Source organism: Delphinapterus leucas, chromosome 15 (assembly GCF_059928025.1).
Source record: "Delphinapterus leucas isolate spDelLeu-1000000601 "Yukka" chromosome 15, BTC_Dleu_Yukka2, whole genome shotgun sequence".
Classification (NCBI taxonomy): Eukaryota; Metazoa; Chordata; class Mammalia; order Artiodactyla; family Monodontidae; genus Delphinapterus; species Delphinapterus leucas.
This window is the reverse complement of record NC_143143.1, coordinates 62183489-62202812: the sequence shown is the minus strand read 5'-3', so window position 1 is coordinate 62202812 and position 19324 is coordinate 62183489. Positions and strand designations below refer to the sequence as shown.

Below are 19324 nucleotides of genomic sequence, written 5' to 3'. Positions count from 1 at the left end.
GTCTCCGCTCCCAGCCTTCACCCCGTTAAGGTAAATACCTTTACAACAATCCCCACTGTGCCTCTGAAGGTCCGCCCAGGGCTAGAATCAAGCCCTGTACCTGCATTCAGAGTCCTAGGTTTGTGGCCTCACCCTTATTCCCTGGACTTGTGGCCTTGGCCTTATTAGCCATACGTAAGGTGGGGCCCTATGCCCACGGCAGACTCACAGTGGCTCGTTGGGGCTGAGAGTCAGAAGGAGTGGGCTCAGGAGTCTGACCAAGCATAACCACTCCCATCCTTGGGCCCCAGGACATACTAGACACTACATCCACTGATGGTGAAGATGGTAGGAGATTGGAGGTAGCAAGCTCAGAGACCCGTGGATTTCTGAATGCAAAGTCACCTCAGCAGGGTCTGGTCCATAGGTAAGGCTGCAGCTTAATCATAGGAGTCCAAGGAAGGCTTCCCTGAGAAAGCACTTTCTACTGTCCATCCTTGCCTGGATGTGCCGTTAGCAAGTATGCAAGCCCCTTTACTGTGGCTGTAAGCCAGGTTAACAGCAAACTCTTCTTCCTTTATTACGATCAGGTTCTCATCAGTCATTTACACCCTAGTGTAATATAGTTTATCAGGTCCTTTACTGAAGCACAAGAGAGCAAAACTGAGTATTGGAGATAGGTATGTCTTAGAGGGGAGTGGAATGGGGACTCACTCTTCCAGGACCACCATCTGGTCCCCCTTCTGGAAACTGAGGTCTTCATGGTGAATGGCCTCGTAATCATACAAGGCAACCACAATGATCTCCTCAGAACCTGCTGGGAAGAGAGACATGTGGGATGGTGAGGCTTTATCTGAGCACACCCACAGTCCTGGGTGTTTCCCACCCCAACACCTGGCACCCAGCCCTGGGCCCCTTGATGTGTCTGTCTCGTGATATAAGTAAGCATCTTGCCATGCCAGCTGCGATTCTTGAGTTTAAAGCTAACGGAGTTTTGTTCATGTTATGAAACAACATTATAGAAAAACAATAGCTTGTACTAAGTACTTTGGGGGAAATTTATGGGATTTTCAAGAGTGGTTTTGACTGTTTGGGATTTTTGCCTCAAGCTCTGACTGAGAACCTAACCGAATCCGCTACATAACATGACTCCACTACACGTGCTTGCCAGCTACTTACCCTCTGTGGACCCTGGTGGGGTGCCGTTGCTACTGTCAGGCCACTGTGGGGAAGAAATGGGAGAAGGGGATGAATCCGATAGTGTGTGTGTAGCCATGGAAGGTCTGTGTCAAAAAGGATATCCCAGCCCCGTGAGTCATGGGAGGAGGCCCAGAGAGGACTGGGAAGTGCCCAAGGTAACACAGCACATTAGGGGCACAGCCAGCACAAGGATGCAGGTCTCTTGGGTTGTAGGCTCTGCCTTCAGCCTTGGACATACTGGGGGACGTACTTGCGCCTTCCCCTCGACATACAGTGAGGGGCTTGGTCCAGATCAGTGTTTTCCAGGCTATGTTTGAACAAACCCTAGGTCTACCAACGTGGCCCATGAGTAAAGGCTCCGCTGTGTATGTGAAACAACGTAAGCGTCTGTCCAAAGGGGAACTGGTTCCTACGCTGTGGTGCTCTAAGCGGCCCTCATAAAAGGGAGGCCGCCTCATCCCTGACACAACGAGGCCTCAAAGATATATTGTTGAGTAAACAAAGCTAGTTCTTCAGAACGGTAAATATGATACACTGGTATAAAACACACTCAAACATCCTAAACACTTTCTGTGGACACACACTGTACACATGTGAGTGTAAATTCATGGAAAAAGGTTTGCAAGGTTCCATGCCAAACTGACAACAGCTGATACCTCTGAGGTAGGGTGTGGTATTTCTAGGGAGGGGGGGCATTGGTCAGCAGAGACTGTAGCTTTCACTGAAATCTGTGATTTTTATTTTCAAGGAGAATGAATTTGTGTGTTACACACATAAGTAAACATTAATTTAAAGAAATAGGTTTGGGAAACACTAAGAAGTGTATCCTTTTTGGGGAGAGTCACAAAGCCCATTACAAAGATTTATAAAGGCTCTGAGTCCTACAGGGAAGGAGTGTTTGGCCCAGTGTTTTGCAAACTGATATGACCTGGGAACCCTTTCTCAGTTACTAACTTACTGCTGAACCAGTGCTCTGAAAGAGGGGAACAGTGAATGGCTGATAATAGCGTCCCTTAAACCTGATGCTCAGAGAGAACAGCCAGAAACTGGGGGGAGAAAATCCTCTGCTTCCCGCTGCTGACAAGCCAGAAGGCCTCAGAGAACCTGAGAACCTGGAGCCCTGGCCACAGAAAGGGCCCCGGGACATGCAGGCCAGGTGAGAAGCAGACCTGGGAGTGACTTAGGGTTTAGGATGTCAGCTCAGGATCTCGTGTAACCTCAGGCTGTATTAATAGATGTCAAGTGTCAGAAGGAAGGAGGTGAATATTCCAGGCTTCTCCCATTTCCATGTGTTTGGGGCAGGACTAAGGGGCAGGTATGTGATCCAGGAGTAAGGGTTATGGGGTAATATGCCTCCCTTCAATACAAGGAAGAATCTTCTAAGGGGCACCAGGAGAGAGTGCACCCCTGCCTCTGCAGGCAGCGAGCAGAGGCTGTCCTTCCCGGACAGCCTCAGGTAAGGGCATGGACGAAAGGATCCTATAGGACAGAGAACCTAGCCTTGAGTTTAGGAAGACCCAGCTCTGCTGCTTCCCAGCGGTATGAGCTCAGGGGAGCCATTTAACCTCTTTGAGCCTCAGTCAGCCTGGCTGTAAAGTAAAGTAACTCCAGCCTCAGTTTTTGGTGAGGATTAATGAACAGAAATACCTCACTCCAGTGCCCAGAACATAGTAGGTTTTCAAAGAACAGTAATGATTATTACAACTGTTATTGCTGCTCTTAGTACTGTTGTCCCTTTACTAGTATGATTATTGTAATCACTACTATTGCTACTGCTACGGCTCTTCTGACTATCACAACTACCATTACTAGTGGGGCTACTTCTATGGCAACTACTGCTCCCAGGACCCCCACTATTGCCACCATGACTACTGTTCCTGTCACTAGCATTTGGCTCTGTTACTCTTGTTCCTACCCCTGCACTGCCCAAGTTTCAATCCTTACAACCAGGTGGTCTTCAGCAAGTTATTTAATCTCTCTGTGTCTCATCTGTAAAATGGGTATAATACAAATTGTGGCCTACAAGAGCACTATTGTGAGGATTAAAGGTGTTAATAACAGTAATGCACTTAAGGTAGGGCTTGGTTCATCGTAAGCTCTGTAGAAGTGTAAGAGAAGTAAGCAAATAACCTCTGCTAGTATTACCACTTCTCTCACTTACTCTCTCTGCTTTTGTTCCTACTGCTATTGCTGTTATATTCCCACTAGTATTGTTGTTACTGTTATTGCTACCATTGTTATTACAGTTACTGCCATGATGCTGATACTGTCACCATTCCTGTCATTACTTCAACTGCTGTAGTCACTAACCTGCTCACTCATTACTCGCAGTACTGCTTATGGTACTTCCTAGGTGTGAGGCCGGCCATGCCCCCTGGGACCTGGTCACCCAGGCTGATGGGCCAAGGCCTGGGCAGTGGGACAAGGGGCAGTGACATCCCTGCCCTGGGTGCTTGGTGCAGGTGTATCCTGGGGAGTCAGGGAGCTGCTGGCGACCCGGTAAGCTCCATTTCACCCCAGACTCACCCTGCTCGCCCTTGGGAAAACAGGAAGCGGTGAGGGCAGGTTGGGGCAGCCCCCGGGCTGCCGCCGGTCTCCCCTTTCTTCCCCAACTCACCCGCTTGCCCGAGGATGTGGGATCCGGCACATACAAAGCGCTGTGTGGGCTGGTGTTGGGCTCCGTTTTTGAGACCTTGCCTCCATCCCGGAGGAACTTGGACTTCACACACCCCATCCTGTGGTAGAGAGAAGGGAGATGAGCCCCGCTTGCTCTGAGCCCCACACGGGGGAGTCTTTGATGCTGGGCTCTAGACCCCGTGTTCCCAGGCTGGCACCCTGTCACCTTCCCTGTCTCCCCTCCCCCTCTCTGCCCCCCTCACCCCACCCTGGCCACGTGGAGCTCACTCTGCCCTTGTCATCTCTGGGCTTCCCCACACCACGTCTGGCCCGCACCCACACAGAGCTGACAAGCTGTCGTAGTCATGCTAACAAGGACCCCTGCGATGGGGAGTTTATTCAGAGAATAAATCGTGATGATCATTGAAATTCAACAGGCGGAGCCTCGGAGCAGAGTCGGGGTGGGGGGGTGGTGTGGGAGCTGCCAGCTCTGGGGTCAGAAAGCCTGAGCTGACGCTTGACCCCTCCCTCCCCAACTAGCAGCTCACTTACCATGCCCCTGCTCCCCAGTCTCAGTTCCTCAGCAGCAAAGTGGGGATAATAATACGACCTCCTCGCCGGGCGTTGGGAGGACGAGAAAGCACGTGGGTGGGGAAATACTCAATACAGAGTCAGGCTCAGAGCAAATGGTGAAGTAAAACTATACTCTCATTATATAACGTCAACAGTTTATATAAACTGATAAGGATCAGGTCACATAATGTGGCTCAAACAATCAAGGTCATCACATTCCTCATATCATTTTCTAGTTGCCTTCTAACAGCTTCCTTCCTTCTTCCCTCCCTCCCCCGACCCCTTTTTCTTTTTTCTTCCTTCCCTTCTTTCTCTCATGGATTTATTTGGTCATTCAACCATTCATTTACTCAGCAAACATTTACTGAGCACTCTTCTAAACCATGATTAAGACAAGCAAGTTCACGCCCTTACGGAGCTCACTCTGGAGGTGGATGGGAGACACAGACGATAAACAGGTAACAAATAAATAACAAGATAAATTCAGTTAGTGAAAAGTGTGAGGATGATAAAAGAGGATGTGATCAGGAACAGCTATGCGGGGCCTCTTTACACAGGGCAGTTGGGGAAGGCCTCTCTCAGGAGGTGATATTGGACCTGGGGCCTGACTGACACAAAGGAGCCAGTTACGTAACACTCTGAGGGAACAGTGTTCCAGGCAGAGGGAACAGCAAGTGCAAAGGAATGTGACTGAAGAGAATCAGGCACTGAAAGGAGGCCAGTGTGACTGGAGATCACAGGCAGCAGAGAGAGGATAGCATGTGACAAGGATGCCCCATGTTGTGAGGAGTTTGGATTTGATTCTAAGGATGATGGGAAACCATGGCAAGTTTCAAGCAGAAGGATGACGGGGTTCAGTGTGTACTTTAAATAATCCCACTGGCTGCCCAGTGGAGTATGGACTTTAGTGAGCAGGGCAGGGAGCCCTGTCCACTGCAGGAGTCCAGGCTTGAGATGCTGGTGGCCTGGCCCGGGGTGGTGGCTATTGAGGACGGGGTAAGAAGTGGACAGATTCGGGGGACATTTTGGAGGTAGAGCTGACAGACTTTGCTGGTGGATTAATCAAATTTAAAGACACTTAAAGAAAACACTTTTACCTGATCGTAGTCAAAACTTAATTGTTAAAGTGACAGAAACTTTTTCTTTCTTTTCTCAAAATGTGCACATGTATTTGCTGAGAAGATAGGCTGTGAGCAGGCACATAAGGAAGTAACTGTCTTCCTCATCTCTACACAATCACAATTTTCTTCTAAAGCAGTTAGAACTCAGTTATACTTATCTTGTTAAAATAAACATGTGTTCGTGGCTTAAGAAATAACCCCAAATTCCTAGGTTAACGAGAGGTTTTTTTTTTTTTAAGATTCTTTTTATTTACAAGGATGTTTTCTGTCTGTCCTGGTGGGAACTGGGAACAGTTTACCACATCAAGACTTGAGCGGTTTTTGCTTCATTCGCCTTTTGCGAATAAAGTAAGGAACTAATCCAGACTCCTGGAGTGCTAGATCATTATTTTGAAAAATTATTGCAATGAATCAGTGCTTTATAATGTACTTGTATGCATTGAAAACAAAAACCAATACCTCTCTGACTTGTGAAAAATATGGTTTACAATTGTGGGAAATAAAACAGCATATTGTGTGGTTCTGTATGACATAAAATTATATTACATTTCATATATTTTGATTAACTTAAGGGTGTTCTGGGAAGAGCATAGCTGTGTGAGGTACAGCCGCTTCCTCCACCTCTCTGAGTACCTATTTGGTATGCCTTACATCATCAAGTTACATATTCAGCGTGGCCACAGGGTCTTGAGGGATGGGTCTCCCCAGGCATGAACATGCATGATCCATGGATGGTGGAGTTCTACCTCCCGGGGTGGCTGCAATCACAGATGAGTTGAGAAGCGTAAAGGTGTCTGCCACACAATAAGCGCGACAGAAATGTTAACCATAACCATTTCCGTTCCCTAGCAGATGTGGCACTGCCCTGGAGCATAAAGCAAGCACTGTTTGCAAGTCCTTTGGCCTGCAAGTGTAGAGATACCACAATACTCTAGAAGTTAACTTTTTAAAATAGGGAATTCCCGTTAGTTCAATTTTTGCACAATAAAGTTTTTTTTTTTTTCAGTGATGAACTGGCAGGAGTCAAATTTGCATAAAATGTGATTTCCCCCTAAGCCAAGAGAACCATTCTACTGCCTGGTCTGGAGTGGCCTCAGAAATGCTTATTTTCATGACCACTAGACCTAGCAATGTAACGTGAGCCACATATATAATTAAAAATTTTCTACAGCCATATTTTTTCAAGGTAAAAAGAAACAAGGGAATTAATTTTAAGATGTATTTATTTTTCCCAATATGTCAAAATTATTAACATGTAATCAATATAAAATTATCATTGAGATGCTTTATATATATATATTTTTTTCATGCCGAGTCTTCACATCCCAGGGTGTGTTTTACACATACAGCACATCTCAGCTAGGGCTTGCGGTGTTTCACGTGCTCAAGACCTGTCTGTGGCTCAAGCTACTATACTCAGCAGTGCAGACACAGAAAGTTTCCATCTCTGCAGCACAGCAGAGGCTGGTCTTGTTCATGTCTGTGTCCCTCAGCACTTAGCTCAGTGCCTCCCTGGCACACGGTAGGAGCATAATGCACCGTTAGTGAGTAAATACATGCCCAGAGCCCACACTTTATGTGGTCAGGCCAAAGTAAAAGCATCAGGACCTGGTTCCTGCTCCAGTTGGGATGGGAAGACTGGACATACAGAACTGCCTTCCCAAGAAGCTGTTAGGGATTGGCAAGGACAGTCAGAGCCATGCAAAGACTGCTAAAATACTTACTGAGTGAGAAAAGCAAACTGCAGAACATATACAATATCAAGCCATTTTGTAAAACGAATATATATCCGGGTTCTGCCACTAACATGTGTATGTTAGTTTGTTCATAGGAAAAACAACCTGTTCATAATAATTGAGCAGCAGGATAATGAGTTGGGTTTTGAAGAATGGGAAGGATTTCAATAAAGATTGGGGGAAACTCAAGAATGTTCCAAAGAAGCACTGACTTTCAAAAAGGATTTGAGGGAGCTTATAATATTAAACCATATACAGAGCACTTCAAGACTCAAAAAGGGTTATGCTACACCATTTAGAAAGGAAAGATTATTGAACCAGAAGCCTAGGGTGCTACTGCTACTGCCATTGAGTACTAGATTTATCTCTGAGTTTCCTAGCAGCCAAGATAAAAATGGCAATTTGTACATTGTTAACATAAAATCCCAGGAAGCATGGCAATTTACTGAGAGAAACAAATATTTTTTGAGCACTAAATTCAAAAGAGAATTTATTATGTGGATCATCCTATAAAGGTCACTGGAGAACACAATGAACACCGATTGGCAGCAAAGTCTGCTATATGTTGACAATAGTCCCCAAATACATGATGTTGATGTTTGGGTGGGTTTGGAAACCATGGGATGGGGGTGGGGAGAGGGCGAGGGAAGAGGTTTATATATCCCAGGGCTTCTCTGCAGAGTGGGGGCTGCACAGTTGCTTGAACTAAGTTAGAAATGTAAGAGTGCCTGGCTACTCAGAGTGTGGCCAGCATGAAGACCAGCAGCATCTTCGTACGGGAGGCGTTAGAAATGCAATCTCAGGCCCCACCTCCCAAAGCGGAATGTGTGTTTTAACAAGGCTCAGGTGATTCACGTGATCATTCTAATTGAGAACCGGGCAGAGTGAACATTTTTTGCTCTTGCTTCCTCAGCATCCATCCCTTTTCTGATAACAGTGCCTGGATATTTCTTGGGCACCCAGCTTCTCCCACTCAATGGGGTTTCAGGGGGCTACCCCACCCTTGCCTTCAGGGATTGACAACTTGATACAGGCCCAGCCCATTAGAGAATTCCATGTTCCCCGACAACCAATGGTGCTTGGTTCAGTTATAGGTATGTATGTGATCCTAGACGAGGCAGAGTCTGCCCTGGGGTTTTGCTGGAAAAATTAGGGAAAAGGCACTCTCTTTCCATAAGCATTGATGTGGATGTGAATGTAGATGTAGGTATAGATGTGGACGTCGATGTAGATATGAATGTGGATGTGGATGTAGGTATAGATGTAGATATGAATGTGGATGTGGATGTAGGTATAGATGTGGACGTCGATGTAGATATGAATGTGGATGAGAATGTAGGTATAGATGTAGATGTAGATATGAATGTGGATGTGGATGTAGGTATAGATGTGGACGTTGATGTAGATATGAATGTGGATGTGGATGTAGGTATAGATGTGGACGTCGATGTAGATATGAATGTGGATGTGGATGTAGGTATAGATGTGGGTGTAGATGTAGATGTGGATGTGAATGTGGATGTAGGTATAGATGTAGATGTAGGTATAGATGGAGATGCGGATGTGGATGTAGATGTAGGTATAGATGTGGATGTAGCTATAGATGTAGATGTAGATGTAGATGTAGATGTAGATGTGGATGCAGGTATAGATGTGGGTATAGATGTAGATAGGGATGTAGAAAACTGGAGCTCTTGGGAGCCGTCCTGACATCATGAAGGGAGGGACTGCCTTTGAGTGAAGCCATCACAAAGGACAGCAGAGCTGAACAATGGAGACAATGTGATTCCTGAAGACATGTCTGAACACCTGGATCCAGCTATGCCTAAAACTTTCCAGCCTCAGAATTTTTCTAATTCACGAGCAAGTAAATTCTCAATTTTGCCTAAGCCAGTTTGAGTTGGATTTCTGCAACTTGTACCCAAAGAGTCCTCACTGATTCTTGCATATCCCTGGGCCACACTCTGGATTGAATGAACTAGAGTTTCTGGGGATGTAGGCCTGGAATCTGCATTTCTAACAATTCTTTAGGAGATTCTTATCACACTAAAATTTGAGACCAACCAATGTAGTGGAATGAAGGCCAAACTTGGGGTCTGAATACTTGGGTTTGGATCCCAGTTCCGCCACTGACTGGCTGTGTAACCTTGAGTAAGTCACTTCCCCTCTCTGAGCCTCATTTTCTTCCCTGTATAATAGAAGGCACTTGCTTCTCAAGCTTGTGGGACAGAGATGTGAAAGCCTTTTTAAAATTTCTGAAAACACATGTTTCTTGTCTAACCTGATTTGAAACCAGGCTCTGAGGGCAGAAGTGGCCTGCCTGGCCCCAGACTAACTTAGAACAGCTGATCCCTGACAAAGACACTTGCTCAGGTCACAGCTGAACTCCTGGGACCTGAAACCAGCTCCTCGTCCCCTCAGCTTCTGCAGGTGCTGCATGGAAGGGAAATGAGAAAGTCCAGCTTGCTTGGCCTGGCTGCTTCCCATGGTCACCGTGCTGGCTATGGAGGCCTCAGAGACGCCTCCTGAACTCTCAGAGCCAAGCCCAGGTCCTGCCTGTGCATCCTGTGGATCGGGCAGGAGATGGTTTTCTAGGAGCTTTTAGGCTCAAGCAGAGGCTTGTGAAGGCTGGGGGAGAGAAGCCCTGGAGTTCGGTCCCACCTCTGCCACAGACTCACTGTGTGACCTCAGGCAAGTCCCAGCCTCTCTCTGGGCCTCAGTTTCCCCAAATATGAAGTGAGATGTTGGATGATAAGCTCTCTGAAGGGAACAGCTATAGTTCTTTCCTGAGTAGCATCTACTCCTCCTTCTTTTGACAACAGCTCCCCAGTTTTCTTTGGGAACCACCCTTCCCCCATTCTCAACCCATGGATTGTGGTAAAGCTGACTTCAACCTCTGGCTGTAGGGGTGGGTCTGTGACCAAGTCTGGCCAATCAGTAATAGAAGTAGAGATGGGCATGTGACTCAATCCTGGCCCGTGAGAATCATCCGTTTGGCTGGAAAAGAGGCTTGCAGTTGCAAAGCAGAGCCAAGAAATGAAGAAATACAGATTCTCCAGCCCTACCTGAAGTTGATGTGCTCGTGGACTTTCCAATAACCCCCTTCTTCTGTTTGAGCCAGTTTGAGTTAAATTTCTGCTCCCTTAAACCTCAGAGGGTCCTGCCCAGTGCAAAGGAAATTCTTACAAGGGATTGCAATTCATACTCAAGTGTTAATGGCTTACGGGAAAGACTGCCTTGATAGGAAGTTTGATGGAAGAAAGTAAAGAGAGTACTAGACCCATTAGAGTAGGTGAGGGTGTGTGAAGTATGGACCCCATGAAGATGACGGCACGGAAGCCATGCTTAGAAAGGGCTTCCGTATATATTTGTGGAATGAATATATTGTGTTCAACCTTCTCTAGGCCTGACCATACTTGGCTGAAGTCAGCAGGACCAGAATTATGAACCCACCTGTCAGATGGGGAAATGGAGGCCCACGGCAGAGAGCATCCCCAGGTGATCAGTGGCAAGTAGAACAAGAACTCAGCTCTCCTGCCTCTCATACTTCACTGGGTCAGCCTCAGAAGCTGCAGTGGGGAAAGGGGAGGGGGGATGAGTTAACACAAACAGGAAGCTTAGGAAGGCAGACCGCCAGAGGCCCAGGGCTCAAGACTGTCCAGTTAGAGGAAACTTCCCTTCTCTGAATAGCTCAGCCATGGGGGTGGGGGAGAAAGCATTTCACTATGAGGGACCAAGTCCCTGAAGAGTTTTCAGGAGTGCAGAGCCCTACAGCTCCCTCTTCTCGAGTTCCCTGACTGTCTTCTGAATGAACCAGCCAAACCTTCAAGTGACTGTTATCCATAATGGACATTTAGGGGTCACCCCTGTCTCCCCATCTCTTCCCTTTTCTGACCCTCAGCTTCTTTCTGATCAAGAGCTCAAAACTTTGACTTCGCAAACAGGAAGGGACTGGAGAGACCTTTGTTTTACAGATGGGAGCAGCAGCCCCAGAGAGGGCGGGTGTCATGACCTGGTTTACACAAAAGCAAGTGACAGAGCAACACACTGAAGAGGAACTCGGGCCTTTGGTCATTTGCCTCACTTGGCCAGAGGGTTGGCTCTGAGATGCATGTGTTCCAACCACTTGTTCCAAACATGTAGTAAGTTTTTAGCATGTTCAATGTTACCTCTGGGTCACCTGGTCAACTCCAGAACTCAAGGGCACTTGCGAACCTCCTTAGAATAATACTATCTTTAAGGTAGGCAGGGGGCAGGGAAGTTTGGAAAACATAGGATGGGATTTGAAGCCAGAAAGAGCTGGGTTTGAATCCCCATTCTGCCTCTTACAGAAGTGAGCCTTTTAAAAATATAAGTCAAGTCATGTCACTCCTCTGCTCAGAACCTCCTGGGGCTGCCACCTCACTTGGAGTAAAAGCCCAACTCCCCTCTATGGCTGGCAAGGCTCCATGACCTGGAATCCCCTCAACCTCACAGTCCTGTCTCCTCCAGCCCTCCCTTGATTTTTCCATTTCAGCCACACTAGCCTCTTGCTACTCTTCAACTCACCAACCATGTGTCCACCTCAGGACCATTGCACATGCTGCTTTCTGGAATGTTTGTCACCCAGAAAGCCTCTTTCTCTTCATGCAGATCTCTTTGCAGATCTCACTTTCTCAGAGGGGTCTTCCCTCATCACCCTGGCTAAGGTAGGAACTCGGCCCCCAACTCCCATCACTTTCTGGCCCCTTCCCAGCTCTTTTCTTCATGGCTTTACCCACCACCTAACGTGGCAATTCTACTGAGAGCAGAATTGACAAATGGCCCCAGCTGCTGTGCTTTGAAGACCATCACTGTTGCCATGGGCTGCTCCCAGCCAGGGACTGAGTGTGGCGGGGATACTGAGGCAGGCCCGTGCCAGGGGGACCTCTGATAGGAGACTTTGGCTAAGGGCTCTTTGACAGCCTTGCCAACCTTCCTTAGAACTGCCCTGCAGTCTAAGACACTTCCACCTTCCCTTCCTTGCTTGTTCTCTTCCTTCCTCCCTCCTTCCTTCATTTGGAGTCAGACGTGCCTGCTATCTGATGGCTCTCCTAGCCTCTCCTGGCTTCTCCCACAGGCATTCCCTCTAATCAATTTCTTACACATTTAATCTCTCTGAGAGTCTGCTTCTCAAAGGACCTGAACTAACACACCTATTGTTACCTGTGGATGTATCATCTGTCCTCCCATAGAAAGTAAGATACATGAGGGTAATGATTGTTTGGTACATGGCTATATACTAGTGTGCAAAACTAGGACACAGTAGGTGCTCAATAAATTCTTGACTAATTGAACAAAGTGCCCTTTAGCTGCCAGGGTGCCCTAGATTTCCCCATTTAAACAATAGTTACAAATGTGTGTTTAAACTGAGAAGGACTCTCCATGTTTGTTTATCTCTGCTTGGAGAGGAACAAAGTCTTTCCTTGATTGAAGCTGAGTGGAGGTGGCCCCCTTCAGAAAGGACATGGTGGCCAGTTCACCCCAGGGACAACTTTTCACTTCAACCTCCCAACGTGCTCCGAGGTCAGCTGCCCCCAAATCTGTCCTCAGTAAATGGAAACTTCAAAGCCAAAAAAACACATCCTCTGACCCTTTTACACTTATTCTTTTATAGTTGACAGAGCCTATTCTTTTCTGTTTTGGTGGGTATGTGTTTTTGCTTTTAAAATTACCTTTCATCACCTAGTAAAACAATACACCGTCCTTGTTAAAAATGAAAACAAGGACTTCCCTGGTGGTCCAGTGGTTAAGACTTCACACTTCCACTGCAGGGGACCCGGGTTTGATCCCTGGTCGGGGAACTGAGATCCTGCATGCCTTCGCGGGGTGGCCAAAAAATTTTTAAAAAGAAAAATCGAAAACAATACAGCAAAATCGAAGTCACCCTTGGAGTAAGGCTTGTAAGGTACCCTTTACAGGCTCTCCACGGCCACCCCTCCCCCCTCCAGGTAGCCTCTGCATGTGCGTTTGCATACATGTACTATATCAGAGAAGATGCTGTCGGCGCTCTGCCCCATAGCTCAGCGCTTCACCATTTCCGAACACTCGCTGGACGTCCAACTGCTAGCACTTGCATCTCTTTGCCTAAGAGATTTCTCTGTGGCCCTTGGTGCCTGCTCTGCCCTTGAGCTTGGCAAGTGGAAGTGCTAGAGAATCACCATCCCTCAGGAGCAGCCCTCGACCAGTGGCTGACAGGAGCAGGCAGATAAATACCCCAGTTCCTTTGCTTCTCAAGTGCGGTCATCAGCTCCCAGTGGAAATGAGCTCCAGGTGCCCACAGCGGGCCTGGCTTGATAACACACCTTGATTGGCTGCCTTCTCTCCTTGTTTTGCTTCCCCACTCTCCTACCAGGGTTTTCTGGGATCTGCTCCCAAATAAACTAAATAGTAAATGCATTTGAAATCTTTTCTATGGTCTGCTTCTGGGGCAACTCAATCTGAGACATATATACCTATAGAAAATATGGAGTATCTTTTTTTGTGCGTGTTAACATCAAAGGAATACTGTTCTGCACGCATCATGAGGCAGTATTCTTATTCCCATTTTTTAGATGAGGAAATTGAGACTCAGAGAGTGAAGGAGTTTGCCTGATGCATCACGACTTGTACGAGGCAATGTCAGCACTCAAACTCAGGTCTCCTGTGCTCTGTCTACTGTGCTTCATTGCTCTGGCAGAGCAACCTATTCTCTTGGTTGCACCTAAGTCTCCTGGACCAAAGGATTTCATGGTGATGGTGGGAGCTCGGGCAGGTGTCATAGGGCAGGATTAGGAATGCAAGCCCCAGTGCAGTGCCATCCAGAGGGTGCAGCATGTGTGGCCACAGCCACTGCCAAGAACAGGGCACGTTTTACATTCAAGCAAGGGTTTCTTCTGTATCATTACCCATGCCTCTGAAAGTACACTAAAACTCCCAGTCCTGGGGTGGAGGAAACCAGAGAAATGGGATGGGGATCAAAATGCTGTGAGGGGGGACTTCCCTGGCGGTCCAGTGGTTAAGACTTTGCCTTCCAATGCAGGGAGTGCGGGTTCGATCCCTGGTTGGGGAGCTAAGATCCCACATGCCTCGTGGCGAAAAAACGGAAACATGAAAACAGAAGCAAAGATTGTAACAAACTCAATAAAGACTTAACAAAAATGTGCTGTGAGGGTTTGCTTAGAAAGACAGAGGCTAAGAGAGATTGTACTACTAACTTTGTGTGTAACTTTGGGAAAGTTACTTACCCTCTCTGGGCCTGACATTTCTTTTCTATTTAAAGGGAGGCCTTGTCATGATTGGAGGGCTGGGCTTGAAAACTCAAGTGGCTATAGGGGCCCACAGGGCCATCCACATGGGGAAGGTGGTCTGGGCAAGGGTGCTGCAAACTGGACAGCTCGGGGGCAGTCTACAGGGCAGCCCCATTCAGCATCACCAATGCTACCATGAGTCAATAGCAGAGGAGCACAGGAGATTGGTCTAGAACCTTGGGGTTCTAGTCCCAGGACTGTCAGCTCCTCCAGTTTTTCAAGAGAAGACAGAAATCCAGGTTTATGTGATCTCTCTTGACTTTAAATGTTAGCAACTAATTTAAAAAGAATCACTTTGTGGGGTCAATTGAAATACACCTACTTGCTGAAATACCTCCTAGGCAAGGGAGGGAGGGACTGTTCAACGTCCCTCAATTCCGTATTTTTGAGAGGCCCTACTATGTGCCAGGTGTTAGAGATACAGTAGTTTAGGAGACAGACATGTCTGTGCCCTCATGGGACTTAACTTCTAAAATAGTTTAAAGTCCAAGCCCTGACCAGTCCGTTGAATGCAGACAACTTTCTCCTCACCCTCTGGGGTAAGGGGCCCCACAGAGCATCCTGATTGGGGTGAGATTAAGATTCATGCTTCCCACGCCCATTAGGATGGCTCTAATAATAATTTTTTTTTTTTTTTTTTGGCGGTACACGGGCCTCTCACTGTTGTGGCCTCTCCCGTTGCGGAGCACAGGCTCCGGACGCGCAGGCTCAGCGGCCATGGCTCACGGGCCCAGCCGCTCCGCGGCATGTGGGATCTTCCCGGACCGGGGCACGAACCCGTGTCCCCTGCATCGGCAGGCGGACTCTCAACCACTGCGCCACCAGGGGAGCCCTCTAATAATAATTTTTTAAAAAGGAAAATAGCAAGTGTTGGCCACAATGTGGAGAAATTGGAACTCTTGTACATTGCTGATGGGAATATAAAGTAGTGGAATACAGTCTGGCGATTCCTCAAAAGTTAAACATGGAATTACCATATGACCCAGAAATTCAACTCCTAAGTATATACCCAAGGGAATTGAAAACAGGTGCTCAAATATATGTACATGCATGCTCATAGCAGCACCATTCACAATAGTCAAAACGTGGAAACAACCTGAATTTCCATCTATAGATGAATGGATAAACAAATTGTAACGTATACATACAATGAAATACTATTCAGCCATAAAAGGAATTAAATGTGTCAGTATTTAACTGGATGAACCTGGAAAACATTACGTTAAGTGAAAGAAGCCAGTCACAAAAGGTGTGGCTTTGTGTGATTCCGTTTACATGAAATACCCAGAATAAATTAATCCAGCGATACAAAAAAGCAGGTTGGTGGCTGCCAAGGGCTGAGAGGAAGGAGGAACAGAGTAACTGCTTAACGTATGGCGTTTCCTTCTGGGATGATGAAAATGTTTTGGAACTACACAGAGGTGCTGATTGCACAACACTGTGAATGTGCTAAATGCCAGTGCATTGTTCACTTTAAAATGGTTAACTTTATAATGTTATGTGAAGTTCATCTAAGAATAGTTTTAAAAATTACAAACTACACAAAAGTGCTTTGCTAGGATGGTTAAACAAATTATGGTGCCTCCAAACAGTGGAATATTATTCAGCCATTCAGAAATCGAGGATGTTTTAATGACATGGAAAAATGCTTACAATGTAATACTAAGTAAACAAGTGGGATAAAAATTGCATATGCAGCATTTTACTAATTATATTAAATAATATGTGCACGAAAAAGACTATAAAAATAAGCTAAAATGTTTGTTATCCAAAATTTTTTTTAAAAGATTCATGCTTCCAGGAATTCCCTGATGGTCCAGTGGACCGTCCCTGACTCCCTGAATTCCCTGACTCAGTGCTTTCACTGCTGTGGCCGGGGTTCAATCCCTGGTCGGAGAACTGAGATCCCACAAGCTGTGAAGTGCGGTCAAAAAAACAAACAAAAACCAAACAACAACAAAAGATTCATGCTTCCACAGCTTCAGCATCTACTAAGCGTCAGTCATAGTGAACGAGACAAATGAAGATTTTTGCCCTCCTGCAGTAGAGAACAGGCGACAGTGGCCCTGGGTCTAGAAAGACCTGGAAGGTCAGCAGAGCCAGATTCTTTCTTCTCTCTTCTCTGCCCCAGACTCCCTGGGTGACCCTTTCACGCCTCAGTCCTCCTCATACGCAAAAGCTGCCCCTCGGGAGAGCCATCCAGCCTCTTGGTGTTTTCCCCTAGAAACACCTGTACATGCACCCAAGACCACACATCCAGGCTGGCCCCAGCAGTATTGTGTGTTGTCGTGAACCCATGGAATAACCTGTATGTTCATCACCAGGGGAATGAGAAGTAAGGTAGGATGGTCCCCTGCTGGGATCCTCCACTTAGAAGGAATAAACTAGAGCTCTGTTTCTTATCCTGGCTAGACCCTGACAACTTAATGATAAGAAGGCAAGGGAAAATGAAACTGCAGAAGAATCGCACAGTTAGATAGCATATATGTAGATCCTTAAAACACGAAAAACAATTTTATGTATTGTTTATGTACCCACATATATGTAATACATTTTTTAAAGGCGCAGACAGGAAGCACTGTAATTCATGACAGAGGTTGCCTCTGGGGAGGAAGAGAAACAGAACTGAGAGGGATACAAGGTGGGGGAGGCTTCAATTTTAACTGTTACTTTTAGTAATTTTATGTTTTAAAAAACTGAAGCAAACAGGACAAAATGTGAACATTTGTTAATTCTGGGTGGTGGGTTCCTGGGATATTTAGTATATTATTCTCTTCATTTTTCTGTATTTTAACCTCACCCCCTTCAAAAAAAAAGGATAGTGAAAATAAAGCAGTGAAGAGAACAAGTATCTATTGAGGGCTTTCTCTGTGATGGCCAAAGTGGTCCTCAAAGTGTGTCCCCGGGACAGGCAGCATCAGTATCACCTGGGAATGCAAATTCTTGGGGTCCGGTGCCAGATTTACGGAGTCATGAACTCTGGGGTCAAGACCCAGAAATCTGTGTTTTAACAAGCCTTCTAGATGATTCTGTTGTTCCGCTAAAATATGAGAACCACCGGGCTAGGCTGTAATAGCTATGACAATAGTTAACCCGTATTAACCAATTAGACCTGTCAGTTCTCTAAGAGCGTTCCTTCAGCAACTCAATCTAATCTTCAAAACAACCCTATGAAGGAGCCACATTTTAATTATCCACATTCTACAGTTGTGGAAATGGAGGCACAGAAAGGCTAAATCCGCTGCCCAAGGTCCAACAGGCAGGTTGCTCCCAGAAACCCTTTACCCAACCACTACACTAAACTGTCACTTACATGACCTCTAACATATTCTAGCTCACTGCAGCCTTGGAAGAAAGACTTAGTAGCCCTCTTTGGCAGATGAGGAAATTGGAATTTAGGGAGGGAGAGTGACTTGTCCAAGGTCTCACAAGGAGGAAAGTCAGGGGCCACACATCCTGTTGTCTGTCCAGGAGGTTTTGGGGTTTGACCTAAACCCCCTGGGGATCAGGGCCTAGCTGGGAGGAGGAGGGGGCTCAGCGAGCTGACCCAGCTGCAGCCCTGCCTGGGCTCGCACCGTCACGCCTACGGCCAGCTGTCCCCTTCCCCACTATGGCTGCCAACCCGCCGTGACCGTGACGGTCACCCACCCCCACCAGGAACCGTAAGGGCCTTCCCCTCCCGGGCTCCGTGAAGCCTTTTTTTTTTTTTTTTTCCTTTTGCAAAAGGGGAACCTGGACTGCCCAGAGAAGTGGCGGCTCAGGCACAAAGTCACCCTACAGCTTTCCCAGGCTCGCCGCCAGGCAATTCCGCTGTTCATCTGGGCACCCTCCCCCGCGGGTCGGCCCCCGCATCCCACCTCCTGTCCGCCGCTCCCACGAAGGTCCCTTTCCCGGGCAACCCAACCTACGCGGCTCACCACCCCGGGTTCCCTCCGCAGCCCGAAGACCCTCAGGCCGAGGGTCACGGGCCGCTGTCCCCGAACCCGTGTGCGCTGCACTCACCTGGGCGCCCGCTCCTCGTCCCGTGGGCAGCCCGGATCCTCGCAGCTCGAGCGCCCCCCCAGCTCGGCAGCCCCCGGCGTCCCGGGCGCTCGTGCCCTAGGGAAAATGGACTGACTTTCGAGAAGAGGCTGGGGCTGCGCTCCGAGGGGCTTCGGGGCCGCGCGTCTTATGGGGCCCCTCTCGTGCTGGACTGTCCGCGTCCCTCCCACTTGCTTCTAGTTCCCGGCGGTGCGCCCGGGGTTGAACCAGGGACGCGGTGTCGCCCACAGGCCATCTGGGCTCCTTAGCCGCGCCCGGAGTGATGCTAACCCCGCCCCCAAGTGTCTTAAACCCGCCCCCGAAGATTCTAACCTCACCCCAGGGACTCTAATCTCTGTCCCCACCTCCTAAAATCCTAATCCCGCCGCCTAAGGATTTTTTTAAACACCGCCCATCCAAGGTTTCTAACCCTGCCCCCAAGAATCCTAACCTTGTCCCTGAGGGATAATAACCCCGCCCCCAAGAATTTTAACCGGCCCTTCAAAGGTCCTAACCCCCAAATAACCTAACACCTCCCCCAATGTATTCTAACGTTGCCTCCCATCGCCCTAATCCTGCCCTAAAGGATTCTAAACCCCACCCTTCCGAGAACCCCAACACCTCATCTCCTCCTCCTGAGATCTTAATTCTGCCCCAAAGGATTTTGAATCTCACATCTGAAGGAATTTTAACCTCGCCTACCGGAGATTTCTAATTCTGCCCCCAGGATTTTAATCCTGCCAACGGAAGGATACTAACCCTTTTCATTTTT

The 19324-nt window shown here is 47.5% G+C and overlaps 1 protein-coding gene across 6 annotated transcripts in view; it reads right to left on the bottom strand.

Moving 5' to 3' along the window:
* The window catches only part of HCK (HCK proto-oncogene, Src family tyrosine kinase), a 38932-nt gene extending 20170 nt beyond the window's left edge, over nt 1-18762 (bottom strand). The window contains exons 1-5 of one of the 6 annotated variants that reach the window (XR_016387906.1): nt 18535-18762; nt 10679-10794; nt 3797-3914; nt 1159-1201; nt 694-796 (exon numbers count right to left, since the gene is read on the bottom strand). Coding sequence is in view for 5 of the 6 variants with exons in the window: in XM_089896676.1 (XP_089752802.1) it covers nt 694-796; nt 1159-1201; nt 3797-3914; nt 10679-10770 (356 nt within the window). In the remaining variant the exon portion in view is untranslated. Of the gene's footprint in view, nt 1-693; nt 797-1158; nt 1202-3796; nt 3915-6140; nt 6251-10678; nt 10795-18534 lie in introns of those variants that run through there. The other 5 variants (XM_089896676.1, XM_089896677.1, XM_089896678.1 and 2 more) reach the window with 5 other exon arrangements.
* Nucleotides 18763-19324: the final 562 nt, after the last annotated feature.